This window comes from Eucyclogobius newberryi, unplaced genomic scaffold (assembly GCF_026437365.1).
Source record: "Eucyclogobius newberryi isolate DKJ021-1_F unplaced genomic scaffold, fEucNew1.0.hap1 SCAF_4, whole genome shotgun sequence".
NCBI classification, from domain to species: domain Eukaryota; kingdom Metazoa; phylum Chordata; class Actinopteri; order Gobiiformes; family Gobiidae; genus Eucyclogobius; species Eucyclogobius newberryi.
The window spans coordinates 1,867,422-1,889,311 of record NW_027316056.1 but is presented as its reverse complement, the minus strand read 5'-3'; the positions used below and the strand labels follow the sequence as shown (position 1 = coordinate 1,889,311).

The 21,890-nt window shown below is 48.9% G+C and overlaps 1 protein-coding gene across 1 annotated transcript in view; it reads right to left on the bottom strand.

Annotated features, from left to right (window-relative positions):
- Positions 1–10,027, bottom strand: part of LOC140377308 (beta-1,3-galactosyltransferase 5-like) — a 35,403-nt gene extending 25,376 nt beyond the window's left edge. The window contains exon 1 of the mRNA XM_072462677.1: positions 9,687–10,027. Within this exon, the coding sequence (XP_072318778.1) occupies positions 9,687–10,027 (341 nt within the window). The remainder of the gene's footprint in view (positions 1–9,686) is intronic.
- Between the last annotated feature and the right edge of the window lie 11,863 nt (positions 10,028–21,890).

The following is a 21,890-nucleotide window of genomic DNA, read 5'->3' as shown; positions in this document are numbered from 1 at the left end:
AAGCCGCAAACTGTAGCTAGAATTTCAGAAATCTCCCAAATTTAACATTTCTGCTGTTTGCGCAGATAAAGTCCGAATTGCGTCAAATTAGAATCAGTTGTTATACTCTTTGCCCTAAACCTACTTGAAGTGAAATTAATTAAATTGGCGCCACAGCGCCCCCTACAGATTTTATATGGAGGTTAAATGTTTAGTTTTGCGAAATTATCTAATATTTGACACAAAACTCAATTTTGGCATCCCCATCAAAAAAGTCAATGAGACCCATGTCATAATTGTTATGGTTTTGCCGTAGCGATGATCAAAACCTCCCATGTTATTCCAATGGGGAAATCACCAGAACATATTTACACTTTATACTTTCACCAACTCCTCCCAGGGCGTTAGCCCTATCAACGTGAAATTTGGTGAGACTCATCTTCAGGTGTGGACCATCAAAAGTTATCCACATTTTTATTCAAAGAGTCACGGTGTCTGTGCGGCAAAGCCGCACATTTTGCCAAGAATTCAAAATAAAATTGCCTTTTGATGGTAAAACAAAGGGGAGAAGATGTGACAGCGTCACAGATTCAGCAGTAGGCGTAATAAAAGGACAATTGGGGCGCGTTAGCGCCCCTCCTCTTGCGGCGTGGCGGCGGTGTGGCGGCGGCGTGACGAGGGCCGATCATTGCCGCTTGCGGCTATATTTTTACCATTATTATTAGTATTGTTTTGTCCTAAGCTAGCTGTTTTTATTAGGCCCGAGCCCCAGCAGGGCGGAGGGCCTATTGCTCCCGCAACGCTGCCGAAGGCAGCGTTGCAACTGTCTGACCAAACATGCGGGCGCAGCCCGCATGTTTGGTACCCCGTCGCCCCTGGCAAGTACAGTGAACTAGCCCATGCCGAAGGCATGGATCATGCATACTTACTCCTGCTATGACAGAAATAGTCAACAATTAGTGAATGGGCGTAGCCCATTCACTAATTGTTGACAACAGCAGCGCGAAGCGCTGCATTCCTCCAAAAACCCTCCTGGCATCGTCCCGTACGCGAGAATCCATGCCGCAGGCATGGGCCATGCTTGTATCTGCTCAAATTAATGGAAGTCTATGGGGAGTGGGCGGGGCATCCTGACGGAATAGGGAGTGACAAGCGCGTAAGCGCTCGTAATGATGATTCCACCCCATGGCGGCATCGGGAAGGCTTAGAGCTTTCAAACGATGTATAATTTGTTGTTATAGTGGAAACGGCTATATTGTTTTTACTAAAAATATTATTATTTTTATTTTTCTTGTTCTTCTGCTTTTTGATCTCTAATTTGACCCCCTGAACATGCTCAAAAACTCACCAAACTTTGCCCAAAATTCAGAATCGGCGAAAAATTTGATTTTTTCTGGGCCATTTTTTTTTTCGTTAAAAAATGGCGCGACAGCGCCACCGACAAAAGTCAAAATACATTGCGCCTATGGGAGACGCCCCGAGGTCAACTTTGGCGTAAAGCTACGAAATTCGGGACACGCATTCCTCTCGTGAGGACGAACAAAAAAAATCATTGTGGTCACGCCCCCAGACTTACCCTATGGCCGCCATCTTCCTTTGAAAATGAAAATACGCTGTGTTAGTCATTTTGTTCACGTCAAACTTTGACGAACTCCTCCTAGGGCGTTTTGCCCACCGACTTCAAAATCGGCGTACGTCCTCTGGACAAGTGGGGCATCTAAAGTTATTCAATTTTTTGAGATACCTTTTACGGTCTGTGTGCGGCGCAGCCGCAAAGTTGGACAACTTATTTTGGAATATTGCAGATCTAAAAATTGCTCCCATTTGATCAAAACCAGTCCGATTAGGACCAAATTTGAATCAGTTGTTAAACTTTCTAGTTTGGACCAGTTTAGGCTGACAAAATTGAAATGGCCGCGATAGCGCCCCCTACAGAGTGACCTTTAAATTAACATTGAAGGTCAAAAATTAGTTTTACCAAAATTGTCTAAACTTTACCCAAAATTCTATTTTGCCGTCCCGATCACAAAAGCCAATCACAAAAATGCCTAAATTTTTACGGCGTAGTCGTAGCGATGACAGAAACCTCCCATGTTATCCCTATGGGAAAACCGCAAAATCTCTCAAATTACCACATTTTTATGTTTTACACTTCAACGAACTCCTCCTAGTGCGTTTTGCCCACCAACCTCAAAATCGGTGTACGTCCTCTAGACAAGTGGTGCATCTAAAGTTATCCAAATTTTAAGGATAACTTTTACGGTCTCTGTGCGACGGAGCCGCAAACGTTTCCCAGAATTCTGACTATTTGGCCTTCAGAGTGGCCTATAAACAATAGAGTTTTTCCAAATGACATGACATTTTGCACTAAATTCTAATTTGCCATCCTGATCATACAAGTATGAGAGCCAAAGTCATATTTTGTACGGCGTAACCGTAGCGTTGACAGAAACATCCCATGTTATCCTTATGGGAAAATCGTAGAATCGCTCAAATCACCACATTTTTACACTTCACACTTTAACAAACTCCTCCTAGGGCGATTGTCCGATCAAGCTCATATTTGGGGAAAATCATCTACACAAATGGGGCTACGGTCTCTGTGTGGCGGACCCGCAAATATATGTCAGAAATGGGAAAACAGCGAAATCTCCAAAATGACCACATTTTCACGCTTCACACTTTCACCAACTCCTCCTAGGCCGATTGCCCGATCAAGCTCATATTTGGGGAAATCATCTACACAAATGGGGCATCAAAAGTTATCCATATTTTGATTTTAAGTGCTACGGTCTCTGTGCCGTGGAGCTGCAAATATACTGTCACAAATGGGAAAAACGCCAAATCCTTGAAATGTTCACATTTATGCTTCACACTTTAATGAACTCCTCTGTGGGCAATAGCTCGATCAAGCTCATATTTGGGAAAAATAATCTACACAAGCGGAGCATCAAAAGTTATCCATATTTTTATTCCAAGTGTCACGGTCTCTGTGCGCTGGAGCTGCACATTTGACCGACATTTGTGTTAATTTGCACTGGTTAAGCACAGCATTGTACATGTCCAATGTGTCGCTGTCTTAGTTCTTAGACAATTGCGTTAGCGCCATCTCTGTAAAATGCAGAGAGCAGAGTCGGAAGGCCGGCGGCCCGCGAGGGCCGTTGGATGCCGCTTGCGGCTTTAATATTATCTTTATTTTCCCCTCCATTCCTTATTGAGAAATGAGAGGTTCTGTCTATAGGAGATTTTGTTTATAAGAGTTCTTCTATTAAGAGTATTTTTTAAACTTCCTATAAGTTATCTGTCCTTTTCTTCTGTATCAACATGTTATCTGTGAAGCGTGTTATTCCCATATTACTGTAGGGTAACATACTAGTACAAGTACTGTAAGGTTATGAATGTCCACCCACTTGTGGAGGGGGCGGGGCATTCAGGTTTGATATTGATTAAAGAATTGTTCAAGAATTCAAACATGACACGCTGCATAAGTGTGGGTAAGTTTGAATCGTATTTTTAAGAGAAGAATGGGGCACCAGCCGGATAATCGGCAATTTAACAACTCTATAATCAGATATCTAGATTAATTAATTAATTAATTAGAAATTAATTTGCTCGTTGATCTAAAGGTTTGAGAACGTAACCGTGACATTGACCCCTTTTCTGGAAATGAAGGAAGACTTAACCAAATGTGGGTTATGAAGATTTAATGACCAAAGAATTAAACAGATAAATATGAATCAGGAATATGCAAATGAGTTGATAACAGATGGAAAACACTAGACATGATGGTTCTAGATCTATCTAGGTGTGTGTTAGAGTTAAGTCTAAGATGAAATTCAGCCTGTGAAGTGCATCATACGAACGGAACCAGAAGCTGTGATCCTGAGGAGACGGGCCTGCGTGGGGTCCAAGGGCTTGCGTGGGGTCCAAGGGCCTGCGTGGGGTCCAAGGGCCTGCGTGGGGTCCAAGGGCCTGCGTGGGGTCCAAGGGCCTGCGTGGGGTCCAAGGGCCTGCGTGGGGTCCAAGGGCCTGCGTGGAGTCCAAGGGCCTGCGTGGAGTCCAAGGGCCTGCGTGGAGTCCAAGGGCCTGCGTGGGGTCCAAGGGCCTGCGTGGGGTCCAAGGGCCTGCGTGGGGTCCAAGGGCCTGCGTGGGGTCCAAGGGCCTGCGTGGAGTCCAAGGGCCTGCGTGGGGTCCAAGGGCCTGCTCTGGAGCTCGGCTCTGACGTTGTCTGGCCAAAGAAGGACTGGGTCAGGTTCTGCGATCTGCGTTCTCCTTGGCTCTGAGGCGTTCCCGAATGAAAAGGCCGTCGTGCTGCTCCACAGATGTGGCTGGTCTAAAAGGCTGTGGACTTGAAAAAGTTGCAAAAGGTCCTTGCTTGATTTTGCGTGATGCAGCATCAATCACGTTTTTAAAAACGGGCACAGGTTTCTTAGTTCCGGGAGGGAACATTAGCTTCTCTTGGAAAAGTCTTTGTCCTTTAGCGTAGCATCGCTCACGCTAACTAGGCCCGAGGCCTGCTCCCAAGGCCTCATGGACCTTGCTGGTGGGACCCTGGATGGAGGGTCGAGCTTCGAAAGAAACTCGGATGGAACTCGCTTTGGAGCTCGGATGGTACTGGTCTGTAACTCCCTGCTCTTTCCTTTTGTCTTTCCCCGCGGGGGTTTTGGCGCCGTGGCTTCAGCCAATCAGCATGTACGCTGGGGTCAGAGCTGATAAGGAGACGAGATCTGGCTTTAGGCCACAAGAGTTACACAAAAGGTAAAATTGGCCACAAAACAAGTTATGAAACAGTTAAAATGACAAGTTAAACACGATATCACAATATGTACATCTAAAGTCATCTGGTGGACACATGTTTACAATCTGATGATTGTCTATTAAAACCACTAAAACCGCATAGTCTTTCAGCGTTTTAGCGTTTGTCTTGGAGAGATCGTTACTCTCTGTAATCCAAAAGGAGTCATTTGATGAAAAGTTATTTTCAAAGTTCAGAGCGTCTCTGTTGTCACTATTACATTCTCTTTCTTCTGAGGGGTGTAAAACTCCACACGGGCAGTAGATAACACCTAGCCCGCATTCCTGTCACCATGGCAACCAGGGGGAGGACATCTGCATATCCTACATTACTGTCAACCCTAATCCTTATTTTTTCCCCCTTTTCAGAATTGGCAAAGACACCCTGACTGACATAATCAAACACTATGAGGAAAATGGAGCGAGACCACAGTTGAGGAAGAAGCGCGCACAGCCACAGCCACATTCACGCAAAATGTGGCCTTTTTGGTGTCTCCTGTGAAGGGATGCAGAAGCAGGTCATTTATATTGAAACTCTCACATTGTGTTAGAAAAAGTTAATGATTAAGTTTTATGTGAAATAGTTTGCCATTTCTTAAATGTCCTGTTATTTGTTTACAGCTTTGATGCCAAGAGACCAGGTGTGGTGCAAAAAGTCACTGTGAAGCAGAACCTGTGAAATTTCAGCTACTACGCAATTCAGCTGTTCTGCCTCCGGTTGACAATCTCCATGTCCTGGTCCCACCTGGACTGAACATTGACAGGCAGACCTATCTGCATGAAAAAAATCAGGCCTTTCTGTGCTGACGAGGCTAAAGACATCACATGCCCAGCGCCGAGAGTCACAGCACAGAAGAGGATGTGGCTGTGATCTCTGATGTAATTGGACTCTGATGGTGTACATATCATATCTATTATCTCATTAATTAATACATTTTTATGATGTACATATCACCACTTCCTATTGCACTACATAACTTTATATCTTTTATATTTCCTTATGTACATATCGTGCCGTTTAGTGCTCAGTGTTCAATGTTTTGTTGTTTGTGTTGCACTGAATCACCTGTGAATTATGTTTATCGACAAATGGCAATAAACCCTATTCTGATTCTGATTCTTGGATTATAAAAGGCCCTGAATAGCATCAAAGTATTTTCATTTTAATACAGTAACTTCTGATTCTGATTCAAGTCCAGTTCACATCAATAACACTCCTCTTGAGTCTTGAGTGACAGCTGTAGGGGGAAGGTGGTGTCAGTGTGACAGGGGGAGGGCTTATCTCAATGAGATGCAAATGAGCCCCGCCCCCTGTGACTCTGGGCTCACTCCGGTGAGAAACTTTAGAGGCCGTTTTCTCAGTGAATGGGTTTGAGAGTTGTTTACATTCAAATGACCACAACTTACTCAAATATGATCAGATCTACATGAGTGAGACATCATTGTATAGCTTTGAATTCACACTTTCAGAATCTGTATAATTCAAAATGTCTCCGGGTAGACTTGTGACTGGTTTATCCACGGTCAGTCACATATAGAGGTGAAGGAAAAAAAAAAAAGAATTAATCATATTTTTATTTTATTTTTGTATTGGTATAATAATACATATATCTAACAAAATGCGCATCCAAGCTTTCATCCTAAATATTTTCAGAAAATAAAACTTTGTTTACTTGACGATATCTCGAAATCGGAAAACTTCAGTAAAATACAAGTGGATATTGTTGTTCAATGGTTCCTTATGGACAGACTGAGTACAAGGATGTACAGAATTAAAGCCGTTTCGTCCGTCATAAACAGCAAACAGGACATGCGTTTGTAAAAGTTGAGACTTTCTCACAAACTATTGGCAATTGCTTCTTGGGGCAAATTATTCAATCAATGACATATTCGTTTTGTTGAGAAAATAACCTTTAAAATGATGTATAACTTGCTGGTATTGACCACGAAAAAAAAAGTGATGATGGAAGAGAGCTTTTCTAATTTGGAAAATGCTCGCCGGCCACAGGTGGATGATTCCAAAAACTCCACTAACAAACTATCATGGTCATAAATAATCGCGATGATAGAAAAAGTACTCTGGACTCGCATCTATGCTGGACCATGAGTGTCGCCCCCTGCAGGACACTCTGTCCGCTCTGGAGAGCAGCTTCAGTGACTGATCCACCCTCGCTGTGTGAAGGAGACGTTTCACAGGTCTTTCCTTCTGCTGCTGTCAGACTCTACAACAAACACTGTTAGTCCTGAACATGTGTCATTCACCTTCATAATTCATGTGCAATACTGTGACATAATGTCAATCATCCTGGAGCAATATTTTCTGTCCATATAACAGCTGTAAATAAGAGTGCTATAAGAGTTTTTTCATGAGATCTGTTTTATTACTATACTTCTGTGCCTAATCTGTTATCTGTTTCTGAACCTGTGTTGCAACAATGGAATTTACCCATTGTGGGACAAATAAAGGTGATCTTATCTTATGTCGGGTTTGAGCAGTAATAACTTGTGTGAGGTTTAACTGATTACAATCGTTTTTTATTCTGTCAGAAGTTTTGGACCAATAGATGTTCATGTCACCTAACCAAGTAACTCAGAATTATCAAAAGTGGAGAGGAAGGTAAATAAATCCTCTAGCTCTTGACGGGTGCAGACGGAGGACGATAAAAGCTACAACTGTCATTTTACCAGTATTATTTTTACCCAAACCCACCTCAAGGGCTATGCATTAAAACTAGGGATTACGCTGGACCAGTTCTGGACGGGTCAAAAAAAAACGAAACCCCGGTGATTCGGTACTAGACTCATAATAAAGAATGGCCCGTCATCCGTTTTGGCATGAGGTGGAAAATAAACCATCCCTAAAACCCGGCAAGCGTTGCCACGGCCACCCGTCGCGGCCATCGTCACCGCCAGCGTATGTTATAGTATGTTATAGCGTCGCCGCCAGCGTCGTCGCCAGCGCAGAAAAGTTGGAAAAGCTTCACTTTTTTGCGGCAGACGCGGCACAGCAACCAATAAGAGATTATGCTCTAGTGACGTGCTACGCACGACCCGGAAAAAGGCCCAAAACAAACGCCGCAACAATTTTTTAATAAAGCAAATAAAGATATTCACTAAAGTCTGCTCAGCCCTAAAGTACCTGACTATGATCTTCTATGATCCTGACTATGAGGCTGCCAGGGTGCAATGGATGAAAAGGCCAAGAAGAGTTGATGTGTCTAAATTATTTCAGCATTATAATACTGCCTTCACCCATTAGCTAAAACTGTACCCATTTTCATTTAATACCAATGTGAATACAATTGTGTATTATGATACATTGCTCACTGGTAATAGGATAAATGGATAGGCCTATACGCCATGTAATAATATGTTTAGGTTTATACACCATGTAATAGTATATTTAGGTTTATACACCATGTAATAATATGTTTAGGTTTATACACCATGTAATAGTATATTTAGGTTTATACACCATGTAATAGTATATTTAGACTTATACACCATGTAATAGTGTGTTTAGACTTATACACCATGTAATAGTGTGTTTAGGCTTATACACCATGTAATAGTATGTTTAGGCTTATACACCATGTAATAGTATGTTTAGGCTTATACACCATGTAATAGTATGTTTAGACTTATACACCATGTAATAGTGTGTTTAGGCTTATACACCATGTAATAGTGTGTTTAGGCTTATACACCATGTAATAGTATGTTTAGGCTTATACACCATATAATAGTATGTTTAGGGTGCATGTACCTTAAATAATGAATGTACATTAAACCATCCTTGGAGAAAAATGCAACCCCATATGAGGCATATTTAGCGTCCCTTTAAAAATGTTGGGGAGAGCACTGCTGACATACTGTATCCTTTTAGTTCTAGACCATCTTAAACCTTCCATAGATCACGAAATTTGCGCTGGAAAAGACGTAAACACTTTGCTGGGTCTATCCCAATGAAATATATTATAATTATCCAAAGAAATGTCAGCATCTGATATTGTGGAGGTTAGCCATGTTTCAGCGAATATATACAAATATATCAGGATTGGCTTGTTTTGCACACACTAATAAAATCAATTTTTAATTAAATGCTTCGCATATTAATGTGAATTACTCAAAGGCCTTTTTTTTATTTAAATGTAGGGAAACAATGTATCCCGACCATATACCCAAACAATCCGTCTTCATCGGAGGTTCCTGGATGTGCACACACACAGGGCCTGGCTCTGGGTTCTTCTGAGGAAGAGCTCTGCTATGAGATCCAAAAATCACATCCAGAAATCAGGAAACTACTTTTGGTTTCTGCTTCACTTTTTCTGCATTTATTTCACTTCTCTGCAAAGCCTCTACACAGTGTTTTAACATCTTGTTATGTGATGCATTGGGTGTACATAATGTTAGATGCATTTTGCACTGGAAATATAATATTGTGGGTTTTGATGAGAGTGCCGTGCATTGATAAACAGGAAACAGCTGATGCTCTAGCTTTGTTTTGCTAAGCATGTGGTTCCAACATAATTATATTCACTGTAAATATGGAGGTTTTTTTACAAGCTCAAAGTCAAAGTTTGGTGATAAATTATAATATATCTGCTTTTTGTCGTCTTGTTTTCACCCAAGTCTGTGTTCTCTCTAATCCAATCATCTCATGCAAAAGTCTTCCAGGAGGCAAAAGTGAGCCACTTTGGAAGCTAGACCTCTCAGGGTCCGCTTCGCCTCACTTTATCAGGCCAGTACAGTTCACTTAAGATCCTGGAGACACTTTTGAACCATACCAAACTGAAGCAGTCAAAATATTACAGTACACTATTACACTGTAGAATAGAGCCACAAGAGGGACATAGCCTACAGTTTACATTTCCATCATACTCAGTTACAGGTCATCATTCGTTGGTACATACCTGACAGTGACGTCTGTGGGACGCACAGGGACCACCAGCAGGACAAATGGAGAAAAGTCCTTGCACACCGCAGTGTCATCCAGGATAAAGCGATAATGCCATGGATAGGCCACATGGTACGGCCGCGGATCCACCCATGTCAGCTTAGGGGCCTGTGACACGGCCTTTCTAAATGGATGCAGGTAGAATGAACTGATCCGTTTCAGCTCCACGTTAGAGATGAACAGGAAGTAGGCGAGAGTCAGCACGATGAACACCACAATGTAAGTGTAACTTCTCCCAGTCTCCATCAACCCTGCAACAATCACGGAGAAACAAGAGGAAACATTTAAAAGGGACATTATGGCTTTTGTCAGGAACTTGGTAATAACTGTAGATCAGCATTTTATATTTAGTTAATCGTAAACCATATTACTGATCTAAAACGGCTTAGTAATACAAACTTATCTATTGACTTTCTGTTGAAAACCTCTGCCTCTTTGTGGTGATGTTTTATTTTTTTTAAATGGCTACTTCTACGTTATAGAAGCCTATATTTACAATGTCATCTAGGCTTAAAGGTCGAATGGATTTTTTTGGCATAAATTTTAGTCTTATTTCCTCGTGGCCTGGAGTGCCGATTTGTCCTGCCACGTATCAATCATAAAACGCACCTACCGCTCACCTCCAGAGCCTCGTTCACCTGCAGCCGCGTGAGGCTCGTCCCACGTTTCCACGTGTCTAAGCGCATGGATCTATCATAATATAGTTCCCTCAGTGTACGGGACAAAATGAAGACGGAGAAAGACTGTTCGAGCTGACTCAGAAGTGAACAGAAATCTACGGGAGACGAGCGATGCGATGTGATCCGTCCCGCTAATAAACAAACGCACGTGTGTGTTGTATCAGTCCGCACGGGGGAGTGGCATGTGCACGGGGGAGTGGCATGTGCACGGGGGAGTGGCATGCGCACTTCCGCCTGCGTTCTCAAATCGCCGAATAATCGTCCATTGCGCCTTTAAATTGAACATTTGCTTGTTTTAATTTAATCTTTATTGGCCATATTTATCTGAATTCAATTCATGTTGAATTCACTGCCCAGTCTCTTGTACTTGGATTACTGTAAACTCGTCTCAAATCAAAAAAAGTTTGCGTGCGTGTCATGGAGACCCACCCAGGGAAAAGGGGCGGGGCTGAAGCAGAGAAAGAGTGCTTTTCTTTGTAAATAGTCGTGAGGGAGAAGTGTGAAAAGTGTTGTTTAAAAATTCACGCGCCAGCGGGTTTTCACGGCAACACACATGAATATAACAATCTCCAACAATAAGGACCCGGTCATAATTAGGCATTATATCTGCCAGGAAAACAGAAAACTCCGTTAAAAAGTCTCTGTTATATTTGGGAGGCCGGTAAAGCACAGCACACAACACCGTGTGAGAACGTCCCGGCTCAAATAGACTCATTTCAAAGCTGGTGAAGGATGACAGCGATAAGAAGAACAGATCACTTATAGGAAGGCTGAAAAACACTTTCAGTAGAAGATCTCCTATAAATAAATAAAAACTCCCATAGACAAATAAATAAATAAATACATAAATACCATTGCATGTGTTCACGACAGTAATTGCACATGAATATGTGTCACGACAGCACATGGATTGCACATGAATTTCACAGTAATTGCACATAGCAATTGCACATCAGTATTAGGTTAGGTCAGTATTGCGAGTGTTCAGGACTAACAGTGTTTGTTGTAAAGTCTGACAGCAGCAGGAAGGAAAGACCTACGAAACCTTTCCTTCCCACAGCGAGGGTGGATCAGTCTCTCACTGAAGCTGCTCTCCAGAGCGGACAGAGTGTCCTGCAGGGGGTGACACTCATGGTCCAGCATAGATGTGAATCTAGCCAGGACCCTCCTGTCCCCCACCTCCTGCACCGAGTCCAGAGCACAGCCCAGGACGGAGCTGGACTTCTTGATGACTCTGTCCAGCTTCTTCCTCTCCCTCTCTGTGATGCTGCTGCTCCAGCAGGCCACACCTACAGGAGCTGATGCCACCACAGAGTCGTAGAAGGTCTTCAGGAGTGGCCCTGTCACTCCAAAAGACCTGAGTCTCCTCAGGAGGTAGAGCTGACTCTGGCTCTTCCTGTACAGTGCGTCTGTGTTATGAGTCCAGTCCAGTTTGTGGTTCAGATGAACACCCAGGTACATGTATGAGTCCACTCTCTCAATGTCCCGTCCCTGGATGTTCACTGGTGAGGGGGCAGTGGGGTGGCGTCTGCGGAAATCCATCACCATCTCCTTGGTCTTCCCCGCGTTGATGAGGAGGTGGTTCCGCTGACACCAGTCCACAAAGTCCTGCGCCAGTCCTCTGTACTCCGCGTCATCGTCGTCCGTGATGAGTCCGATGATGGCAGAGTCGTCAGAGAACTTCTGCAGGACACAGCTGTCAGTGTCGTGTCTGAAGTCTGCAGTGTAAAGGGTGAAGAGAAAGGGCGCGAGGACAGTGCCCTGGGGCGCCCCCACACTGCAGGTCAGAGTGTCAGACACACAGTTCCGGGCTCTCACAAACTGGGGTCGGTCTGTGAGGTAGTCCAGGATCCACTCTGCCAGGTCATACTCCACACCAGCCGTCTCCAGCTTGTCCCTCAGGAGCTGATGGTGTTGAAGGCGCTGGAGAGATCAAAGAACAGGATCCTCACAGAGCTGCCAGGCTTTTCCAGGTGAGAGAGAGCGCGGTGCAGCAGGGAGATGACGGCGTCCTCCACTCCATTGCCAGGCCGATATGCAAACTGCAGCGGGTCCATGGCTGAGCTCACGGTGGAGCGGAGGTGGTCCAGGACCAGCCGCTCCAGTGTCTTTATCAGGTGGGACGTGAGAGCCACTGGCCTGAAGCTGTTGAGGTCTTTGGGGCGCGGTGTCTTAGGCACAGGTACCAGACAGGAGGTCTTCCAGACCTGTGGTACCACCCTCAGCTTCAGGCTCATGTTGAAGACATGCTCCATAACTCCACACAGTTCATCTGCGCAGGACTTAAGGAGCCGGGGGCTGATGCCGTCAGGTCCTGCTGCCTTCCTCACTTTAATCCTCTTCAGCTCACTCCTCACCTGTGCTGCTGTGACAGTCAGTGGTTGGCAGGGGGACCGTGTGCTGGGGGGATGGGTGAGTCCAGGCGAAGTGGGGAGCTGATGGTCCGGGGCAGATAAGCGAAGAGGAACAGATGCAGGGCATTGTCCAGCTGTGGAAGAGGGAGCATGCAGCTGTGCAGGGGGAGGGACGGGTGATCGATCAAACCTCAAGAAGTGAGCATTTAAATCATTTACCCACTGTAGATCCCCCTCTGTCTGGGCAGGGGGGATTTTGAAGCCCGAGATGGTTTTCAGGCTCCTCCACACTCCCTGAATGTTCTTTTGCTGCAGCTGCTCCTCCATCCTCCTCTTGTAGCCGGCTTCCTCCTGCCTGATCTTCCTCCTCAGCTCCTTCTGCACAGTCCTCAGCTCCTCCTTGTTCCCTGACCTGAAGGCTCTCTTCTTCTCCTTCAGCAGAGCCTTCAGTTCACGGTTAATCCATGGCTTGTTGTTTGGAAAACACCGCACCGTCCGGGAGGGAACAATGTTCTCAAAACAGAAGTTGATGTAGTCCGTGATGCACTCTGTGATGGTGTTGATGTCCTCCCCATGTGGGTCATAAAGCTCAGTCCAGACAGTGGTGCTGAAGCAGTCCCTCAGAGCCTCCTCGCTCTCAGCAGACCACATCCTCACCTCACGGGACACCACAGGCTGCCTGCGTACGATGGGTTCATACACAGGCCTCAGATGTACAAGGTTGTGGTCCGAGATGCCCAGGGGAGGGAGGGGGGAAGAGGAATAAGCCTCCTTGGTGTTGGCAAAAAACAAGTCCAATGTTCTATTGTTTCTGGTGGGGCAGGTAACATACTGGGTGTATGTTTGTAGAACAGAAGAGGGAGAAGCGTGGTTAAAGTCACCAGAGACGAGGAAGAGAGCCTGTGGGTGCTGTGTTTGCAGCCTACAAGTGCAGGAGAGCAGTGCTTCACAAGCATTTTCAGCATTGGCAGACGGGGCCACATAGACTGCGATCAAATTCACATGTGAGAATTCCCGGGGCAGATAATATGGCCTCATGCCAATAGCCAATAGTTCAATATCCTTGTTTGTTTTGACTTTATTCTTTAGACTTTATTCTTTCTGCCACAACTCGGGTATTTTTGACCCCCTGAACATGAATGAAAAGTCCCGGGTCACTGAGGCTCTCTCTCTTTCTCCCTGCTCAGGTCTGCGTTCAGCACAATCTTGCATTTTGTCAGGACATACTACTATTTGAATCACAAACTACACAATCATCAACGGTGAATTACTGAGCTTCGTTTGGTATGCCGCAAAACGCAGCAGGCGGTCGCGCGGGAAGGCGGGGAAGGCGGTCGCGCGGGAAGGCGGTCGCGCGGGAAGGCGGTCGCGCGGGAAGGCGGTCGCGCGGGAAGGCGGTCGCGCGGGAAGGCGGTCGCGCGGGAAGGCGGTGTGGTGTAAAAATGTAATGTCTTTGCCTGATGCCATAGAACTTAGGTCAGCATATGTTTAACATCTGGGTCACACTTATTATGACTCTGTCTGCAGACGTCCCTGGGTAAACAGACTGACAGCTGCGGATCCAAGGATGTCTCGCATGCGGTAGAACATTGAGCGTGTGTCTCTGCAATATGTTTAGACTGGTTTTGTGCATACGTGGCACCTGTTGTGCCTTAATAAGCTGAACTCAATGTTGATCTGGTCAGATCAGGGAGGGACAGAACGGCAAATGTCAGGGAGAGCTTTTTTTGGCTGTGCACGGCTAAAATAAAGAACCACTTTTGAACAAGACAACTTGGTTATATTTTGCCACATTTTCTCTGTCATTTGTTATAGAATAGTTTCCGCAACAGCGGTCGCGCAGGAAGGCGGTCGCGCGGGAAGGCGGTCGCGCGGGAAGGCGGTCGCGCGGGAAGGCGGTCGCGCGGGAAGGCAAGAGCCATCATCGCCGCTACCGCGGCTTTAATTTTTCAATTATCAGGACAAGTTCCTATGTTTGTGAATTCTGTTCATTGACAATGGCAATAAACCGTTTCTGATTCTGAAATATTCTAACAGAGCAACTTTCCAAATGGCAATAATGTCTGTGATGATTAAATATAAAAATGTAAAATGTTACATATGTAGTTCATGGTAACTAATGCCACTTAGAAGCCGTTTCATGAGTAATTATAATGTAGTAATTGCTATAAGTTACAGTATCACTGAGATTTTTGTTTTGCTCTTTACAATCTGATATTTGATTAAGTGTAAAATATCATTGTATGTGAAATGTATTTTCTCACAAATGGTATCTGCCTTTAAAGGCGGTATGGACGATTTTTTGGCGAATTGAGAACGCAGGTGGAAGTGCGCATGCCACTCCCCCGTGCACATGCCACTCCCCCGTGCGCATGCCACTCCCCCGTGCGCATGCCACTCCCCCGTGCGCATGCCACTCCCCCGTGCGCATGCCACTCCCCCGTGCGCATGCCACTCCCCCGTGCGCATGCCACTCCCCCGTGCGCATGCCACTCCCCAGTGCACATGCCACTCCCCCGTGCTCATGCCACTCCCCCGTGCGCATGCCACTCCCCCGTGCGCATGCCACTCCCCCGTGCGTATGCCACTCCCCCGTGCGCATGCCACTCCCCCGTGCGCATGCCACTCCCCCGTGCGCATGCCACTCCCCAGTGCACATGCCACTCCCCCGTGCGTATGCCACTCCCCCGTGCGCATGCCACTCCCCCGTGCGCATGCCACTCCCCCGTGCGTATGCCACTCCCCCGTGCGTATGCCACTCCCCCGTGCGCATGCCACTCCCCCGTGCGCATGCCACTCCCCCGTGCGCATGCCACTCCCCAGTGCGCATGCCACTCCCCCGTGCTCATGCCACTCCCCCGTGCACATGCCACTCCCCCGTGCACATGCCACTCCCCCGTGTGGACTGATACATCACACACGTGCGTTTGTTTATTAGCGCAACGGAGCGCATCACATCTCTCGTCTCCAGTAGATTTCTGTCCACTTCTGCGTCAGCTCGAACTGTCTTTCTCAGTCTTCATTTTGCCCTGTACACTGAGGGAACTATATTATGATAGATCCATGCGCTTAGGCACGCGGAAACGTGGGGACGAGCCTGACGCGGCTGCAGGTGAGCGATAGGTGCATTTTATGATTGATACGTGGCAGGACAAATGATTTATCCACGTCACGAGGAAATATGATCAAAAACTTGCTGAAAAAAATTGTCCATACCACCTTTAAGTCATTGTATTACCATTGCCAAAAGTAATAAAGTGCGTTCACTTAATTCAGTTGTAAAGGTGTATTTAAAATATGTGTCCATACAGTCAATGTTAAATATTCAATTTTAGATATTAAAAAAACACGGTCATGTCAAATAGCCCCCTATATTTTCTATCACCAGCTGCCACTATATTTTGGAAAGTTGTTCTTTTTACATTTGACATGTTTGACCTAGATGTGCATTTATGTGAATTATGAAAAATCCTTACAGAAAAAAAATGAAAGATACTTGTTAAGCTGGTGCAGGGGACCAATGAGAACAGATCTACAGTGTAGGTGTCACACACCTCTTGAGAATAAAATATTATGAGAGGTAGAGGTGTTGACATATTTGACGTTTGACATATTTGACATACATAGTTGAATATGAATGATGAAAAATGTACTATTCATTTATTATTGCCGTATTGTTACATCGTTTACACTTGAATACAAATATGTGACATGAATAGTCACACTTTTTTTGCTTTCTAATGTCCATAAAACAGGCATTTTTTTACACTGTTTAATAAAGAATAAAACATTATAAAGAACATATACTTCATTTTCAAAACTTTAATTTCACTTTAGTCCCTCCACAGGACGTCACTGCCGCGCTTTGACCACGAGAAGATCCAAACGCGCCACCGATGTCCCCGTGAGGACCACATTCATGTGGCAACTTTAATAACGCGCTTTGCACATGTGTCAATCATGCGCGTCGTTAGTCTCAGCGCTGCCATGACACGGACACGAAGGCGTCTGAGCCACGGGATCTGAACCGGTGTGTTCACGAGTTACCTGCGGCTGCGGCTGACACGGGCTCTGTCCTCTGTCCTCTGTCTCCAGGCTCTGTCCTCTGTCTCCAGGCTCTGTCCTCTGTCCTCTGTCTCCAGGCTCTGTCCTCTGTCTCCAGGCTCTGTCCTCTGTCCTCTGTCTCCAGGCTCTCGTTCGGCTCGTACAAGCTGTAGAAATACACCAACGGTGACATCAGCGCAAAACCTTTACCTGGAGTAACCCACAGGTCCCGCCCACTACGTCCTCTTCCGGAAACTCAATACAGAGGCGTGCCACAGGGGTGCGCCACAGGGAGGTGCCACAGGGGTGCGCCACAGGGGTGCGCCACAGGGAGGTGCCACAAGGAGGTGCCACAGGGGTGCGCCACAGGGGTGCGCCACAGGGAGGTGCCACAAGGAGGTGCCACAGGGGTGCGCCACAGGGAGGTGCCACAAGGAGGTGCCACAGGGGTGCGCCACAGGGAGGTGCCACAAGGAGGTGCCACAGGGGTGCGCCACAGGGAGGTGCCACAGGGGTGCGCCACAGGGAGGTGCCACAAGGAGGTGCCACAGGGGTGCGCCACAGGGGTGCGCCACAGGGAGGTGCCACAAGGAGGTGCCACAGGGGTGCGCCACAGGGGTGCGCCACAGGGAGGTGCCACAAGGAGGTGCCACAGGGGTGCGCCACAGGGAGGTGCCACAAGGAGGTGCCACAGGGGTGCGCCACAGGGAGGTGCCACAGGGGTGCGCCACAGGGAGGTGCCACAAGGAGGTGCCACAGGGGTGCGCCACAGGGAGGTGCCACAGGGGTGCGCCAAAGGGGTGCGCCACAGGGGTGCGCCACAGGGAGGTGCCACAGGGGTGCGCCACAGGGAGGTGCCACAGGGGTGCGCCAAAGGGGTGCGCCACAGGGGTGCGCCACAGGGAGGTGCCACAGGGGTGCGCCACAGGGGTGCGCCACAGGGGTGCGCCACAGGGGTGCGCCACAGGGAGGTGCCACAGGGAGTTGCCACAGGGGTGCGCCACAGGGAGGTGCCACAGGGGTGCGCCACAGGGAGGTGCCACAGGGAGGTGCCACAGGGGTGCGCCACAGGGGTGCACCACAGGGAGGTGCCACAGGGGTGCGCCACAGGGGTGCGCCACAGGGAGGTGCCACAGGGGTGCGCCACAGGGAGGTGCCACAGGGGTGCGCCAAAGGAGGCGCCACAGGGAGGTGCCACAGGGGTGCGCCACAGGGAGGTGCCACAGGGGTGCGCCACAGGGGTGCGCCACAGGGGTGCGCCACAGGGGTGCGCCACAGGGGCGCGCCACAGGGAGGCGCCACAGGGGTGCGCCACAGGGGTGCGCCACAGGGAGGTGCCACAGGGAGGCGCCACAGGGGCGCGCCACAGGGAGGTGCCACAGGGGTGCGCCACAGGGAGGCGCCACAGGGGTGCGCCACAGGGAGGCGCCACAGGGGTGCGCCACAGGGAGGTGCCACAGGGAGGTGCCACAGGGGTGCGCCACAGGGGTGCGCCACAGGGAGGTGCCACAGGGGTGCGCCACAGGGGTGCGCCACAGGGAGGTGCCACAGGGGTGCGCCACAGGGAGGTGCCACAGGGGTGCGCCAAAGGAGGCGCCACAGGGAGGTGCCACAGGGGTGCGCCACAGGGAGGTGCCACAGGGGTGCGCCACAGGGGTGCGCCACAGGGGTGCGCCACAGGGGTGCGCCACAGGGGCGCGCCACAGGGAGGCGCCACAGGGGTGCGCCACAGGGGTGCGCCACAGGGAGGTGCCACAGGGAGGCGCCACAGGGGCGCGCCACAGGGAGGTGCCACAGGGGTGCGCCACAGGGAGGCGCCACAGGGGTGCGCCACAGGGAGGCGCCACAGGGAGGCGCCACAGGGAGGCGCCACAGGGGTGCACCACAGGGGTGCGCCACAGGGAGGCGCCACAGGGAGGTGCCACAGGGTTGCGCCACAGGGATGCGCCACAGGGGTGCGCCACAGGGAGGCGCCACAGGGAGGCGCCACAGGGAGGCGCCACAGGGGTGCGCCACAGGGGCGCGCCACAGGGGTGCGCCACAGGGAGGTGCGCCACAGGGAGGTGCCACAGGGGTGTGCCACAGGGGTGCGCCACAGGGGCGTGCCACAGGGGTGCGCCACAGGGGTGCGCCACAGGGAGGTGCGCCACAGGGAGGTGCCACAGGGGTGTGCCACAGGGGTGCGCCACAGGGGTGCGCCACAGGGGTGCGCCACAGGGAGGCGCCACAGGGGTGCGCCACAGGGGTGCGCCACAGGGAGGTGCCACAGGGGTGCGCCACAGGGGTGCGCCACAGGGAGGCGCCACAGCGGTGCGCCACAGGGAGGCGCCACAGGGAGGCGCCAGAGGGGTGCGCCATAGGGGTGCGCCACAGGGAGGCGCCACAAGGGTGCGCCACAGGGGTGCGCCACAGGGAGGCGCCACAGGGGTGCGCCACAGGGAGGCGCCACAGGGAGGTGCCACAGGGGTGCGCCACAGGGAGGCGCCACAGGGGTGCGCCACAGGGAGGCGCCACAGGGGCCCGCCACAGGGGCGCGCCACAGGGAGGCGCCACAGGGGTGCGATATGGGAACAAATCAATCTAAAAGTGATGTGTCCATCCCGGAGACGCCTGTCACGCTGCAATGTCAAATAAATATGGGAAGGAGTGTCTGGAATGCTGCCAATGTGTCCGATAAGTTTGGATTTCCAGCTGGAGGTTCACTGAGCACTAATCAAATTGCAAATCTAAAAGCAAAATTAGAAAAAAATAAAAGAGAGACATTAGAGGGAAATAAAACGGTGTCCACAGAGCACGTGAGAGACATGGAGAAGCACGAGAAATGGATCAAACTGTGGGAAACTGAGGCCGTAACTCGGGAAAGGAAGAAATTATGCAAACAGATGACCGGTGTGAGTGTGAAAGAGAGTGAGAGTGAAAGAGAAGGCAATCCACACCCTGCACAGAGCACTGCACAGGGCACTGCGTGCCCCTGCATATACACGGACACCCGCACCACAACACACACAGACACTCTCACCTGAACACATGACTGTGTCAGTCCCTTCTATTTACCCAGATCTCACCTGCCGTTCTGCCGCGCGGCTGGACCCAGATTTGGACACCTGTCCAGTCAAAACCACCATGTCCAAGCTCGAGGAGGAGGACATGCTGGAGGTCGTCACCCACACAACACCAGAGAGGGCACCACCCACACCACACCAGAGAGGGCACCACCCACACAACACCAGAGAGGGCACCACCCACACAACACCAGAGAGGGCACCACCCACACCACACCAGAGAGGACACCACCCACACAACACCAGAGAGGGCACCACCCACACAACACCAGAGAGGGCACCACCCACACCACACCAGAGAGGACACCACCCACACAACACCAGAGAGGGCACCACCCACACAACACCAGAGAGGGCACCACCCACACCACACCAGAGAGGGCACCACCCACACAACACCAGAGAGGGCACCACCCACACCACACCAGAGAGGGCACCACCCACACCAGAGAGGGCACAACCCACACAACACCAGAGAGGGCACCACCCACACAACACCAGAGAGGGCACCACCCACACCACACCAGAGAGGGCACCACCCACACCACACCAGAGAGGGCACCACCCACACAACACCAGAGAGGGCACCACCCACACAACACCAGAGAGGGCACCACCCGTACTACAACCAGCGACACGGGCCGATGCAATGGCAGTCCTATCTAGGACAACAACAGCCATTTCCAGCGCAACCACAGCACCTAAACCAACAGCGGCCTGGAGGGAATTATGGGTCGGACTGACTGGGCGGGGCTAAAGGGGGGTCTCAGCGCGTGGCAGAAACAGCAGCCGGGACATCACACCCAGAGCACTTGTCTCTGCAGGAGGGTAACGAGCACTATACACTTCTCAAACACGCTATCTCTCATCTTGAGGCTCGAGCTGCTAAACCTAATGAAATTTATCTCACAACATCTCAATCAAGTTCTAAATTTCCAGAGTTCTCTTTAATTGTTAATGGTGAAAAAAATAATTTTCTTGTGGACTCAGGAGCTACACGTTCTGTAGTCAAAAAATCGCAAGCTCAGTGGTCGCTACACATATTCATTATCGGCGTCTGGTGAGACATTAAAGGAACACTACACCTCTCCTTTAACATGCTCTGATAGCAGTGGTCAAAAATTCAAACATGAATTTCTATATTGTCATTTGTGTCCTGTCAATCTTCTTGGACGAGATCTCATGTGTCATCTCAACTTCAGATGGATTAAAGGTGACAACTATCAAAGAATTAAATTATGATTCAAATTTCCTTATGGAGCTCACAGCTCCAAATCTGATTTTCACTGGAAATTGACCCCTAATTCCTCAATTGAACTGATTTCTTTAGCTCAGAACAAAGTGAAGCAAACTGATGACACTGACTTTAGAGATGTAGGAGCTGCAGAACACTGACTTTAGAGATGTAGGAGCTACAGAACACTGACTCTAGAGATGTAGGAGAGCTGCAGAACACTGACTTTAGAGACGTAGGAGCTGCAGAACACTGACTTTAGAGATGTAGGAGCTACAGAACACTGACTCTAGAGATGTAGGAGCTGCAGAACACTGACTCTAGAGATGTAGGAGAGCTGCAGAACACTGACTTTAGAGATGTAGGAGCTACAGAACACTGACTCTAGAGATGTAGGAGCTGCAGAACACTGACTTTAGAGACGTAGGAGAGCTGCAGAACACTGACTTTAGAGATGTAGGAGAGCTGCAGAACACTGACTTTAGAGATGTAGGAGCTACAGAACACTGACTCTAGAGATGTAGGAGCTGCAGAACACTGACTTTAGAGATGTAGGAGAGCTGCAGGACACTGACTTTAGAGATGTAGGAGAGCTGCAGAACACTGACTCTAGAGATGTAGGAGAGCTGCAGAACACTGACTCTAGAGATGTAGGAGAGCTGCAGAACACTGACTTTAGAGATGTAGGAGAGCTGCAGAACACTGACTTTAGAGACGTAGGAGAGCTGCAGAACACTGACTTTAGAGACGTAGGAGAGCTGCAGAACACTGACTTTAGAGACGTAG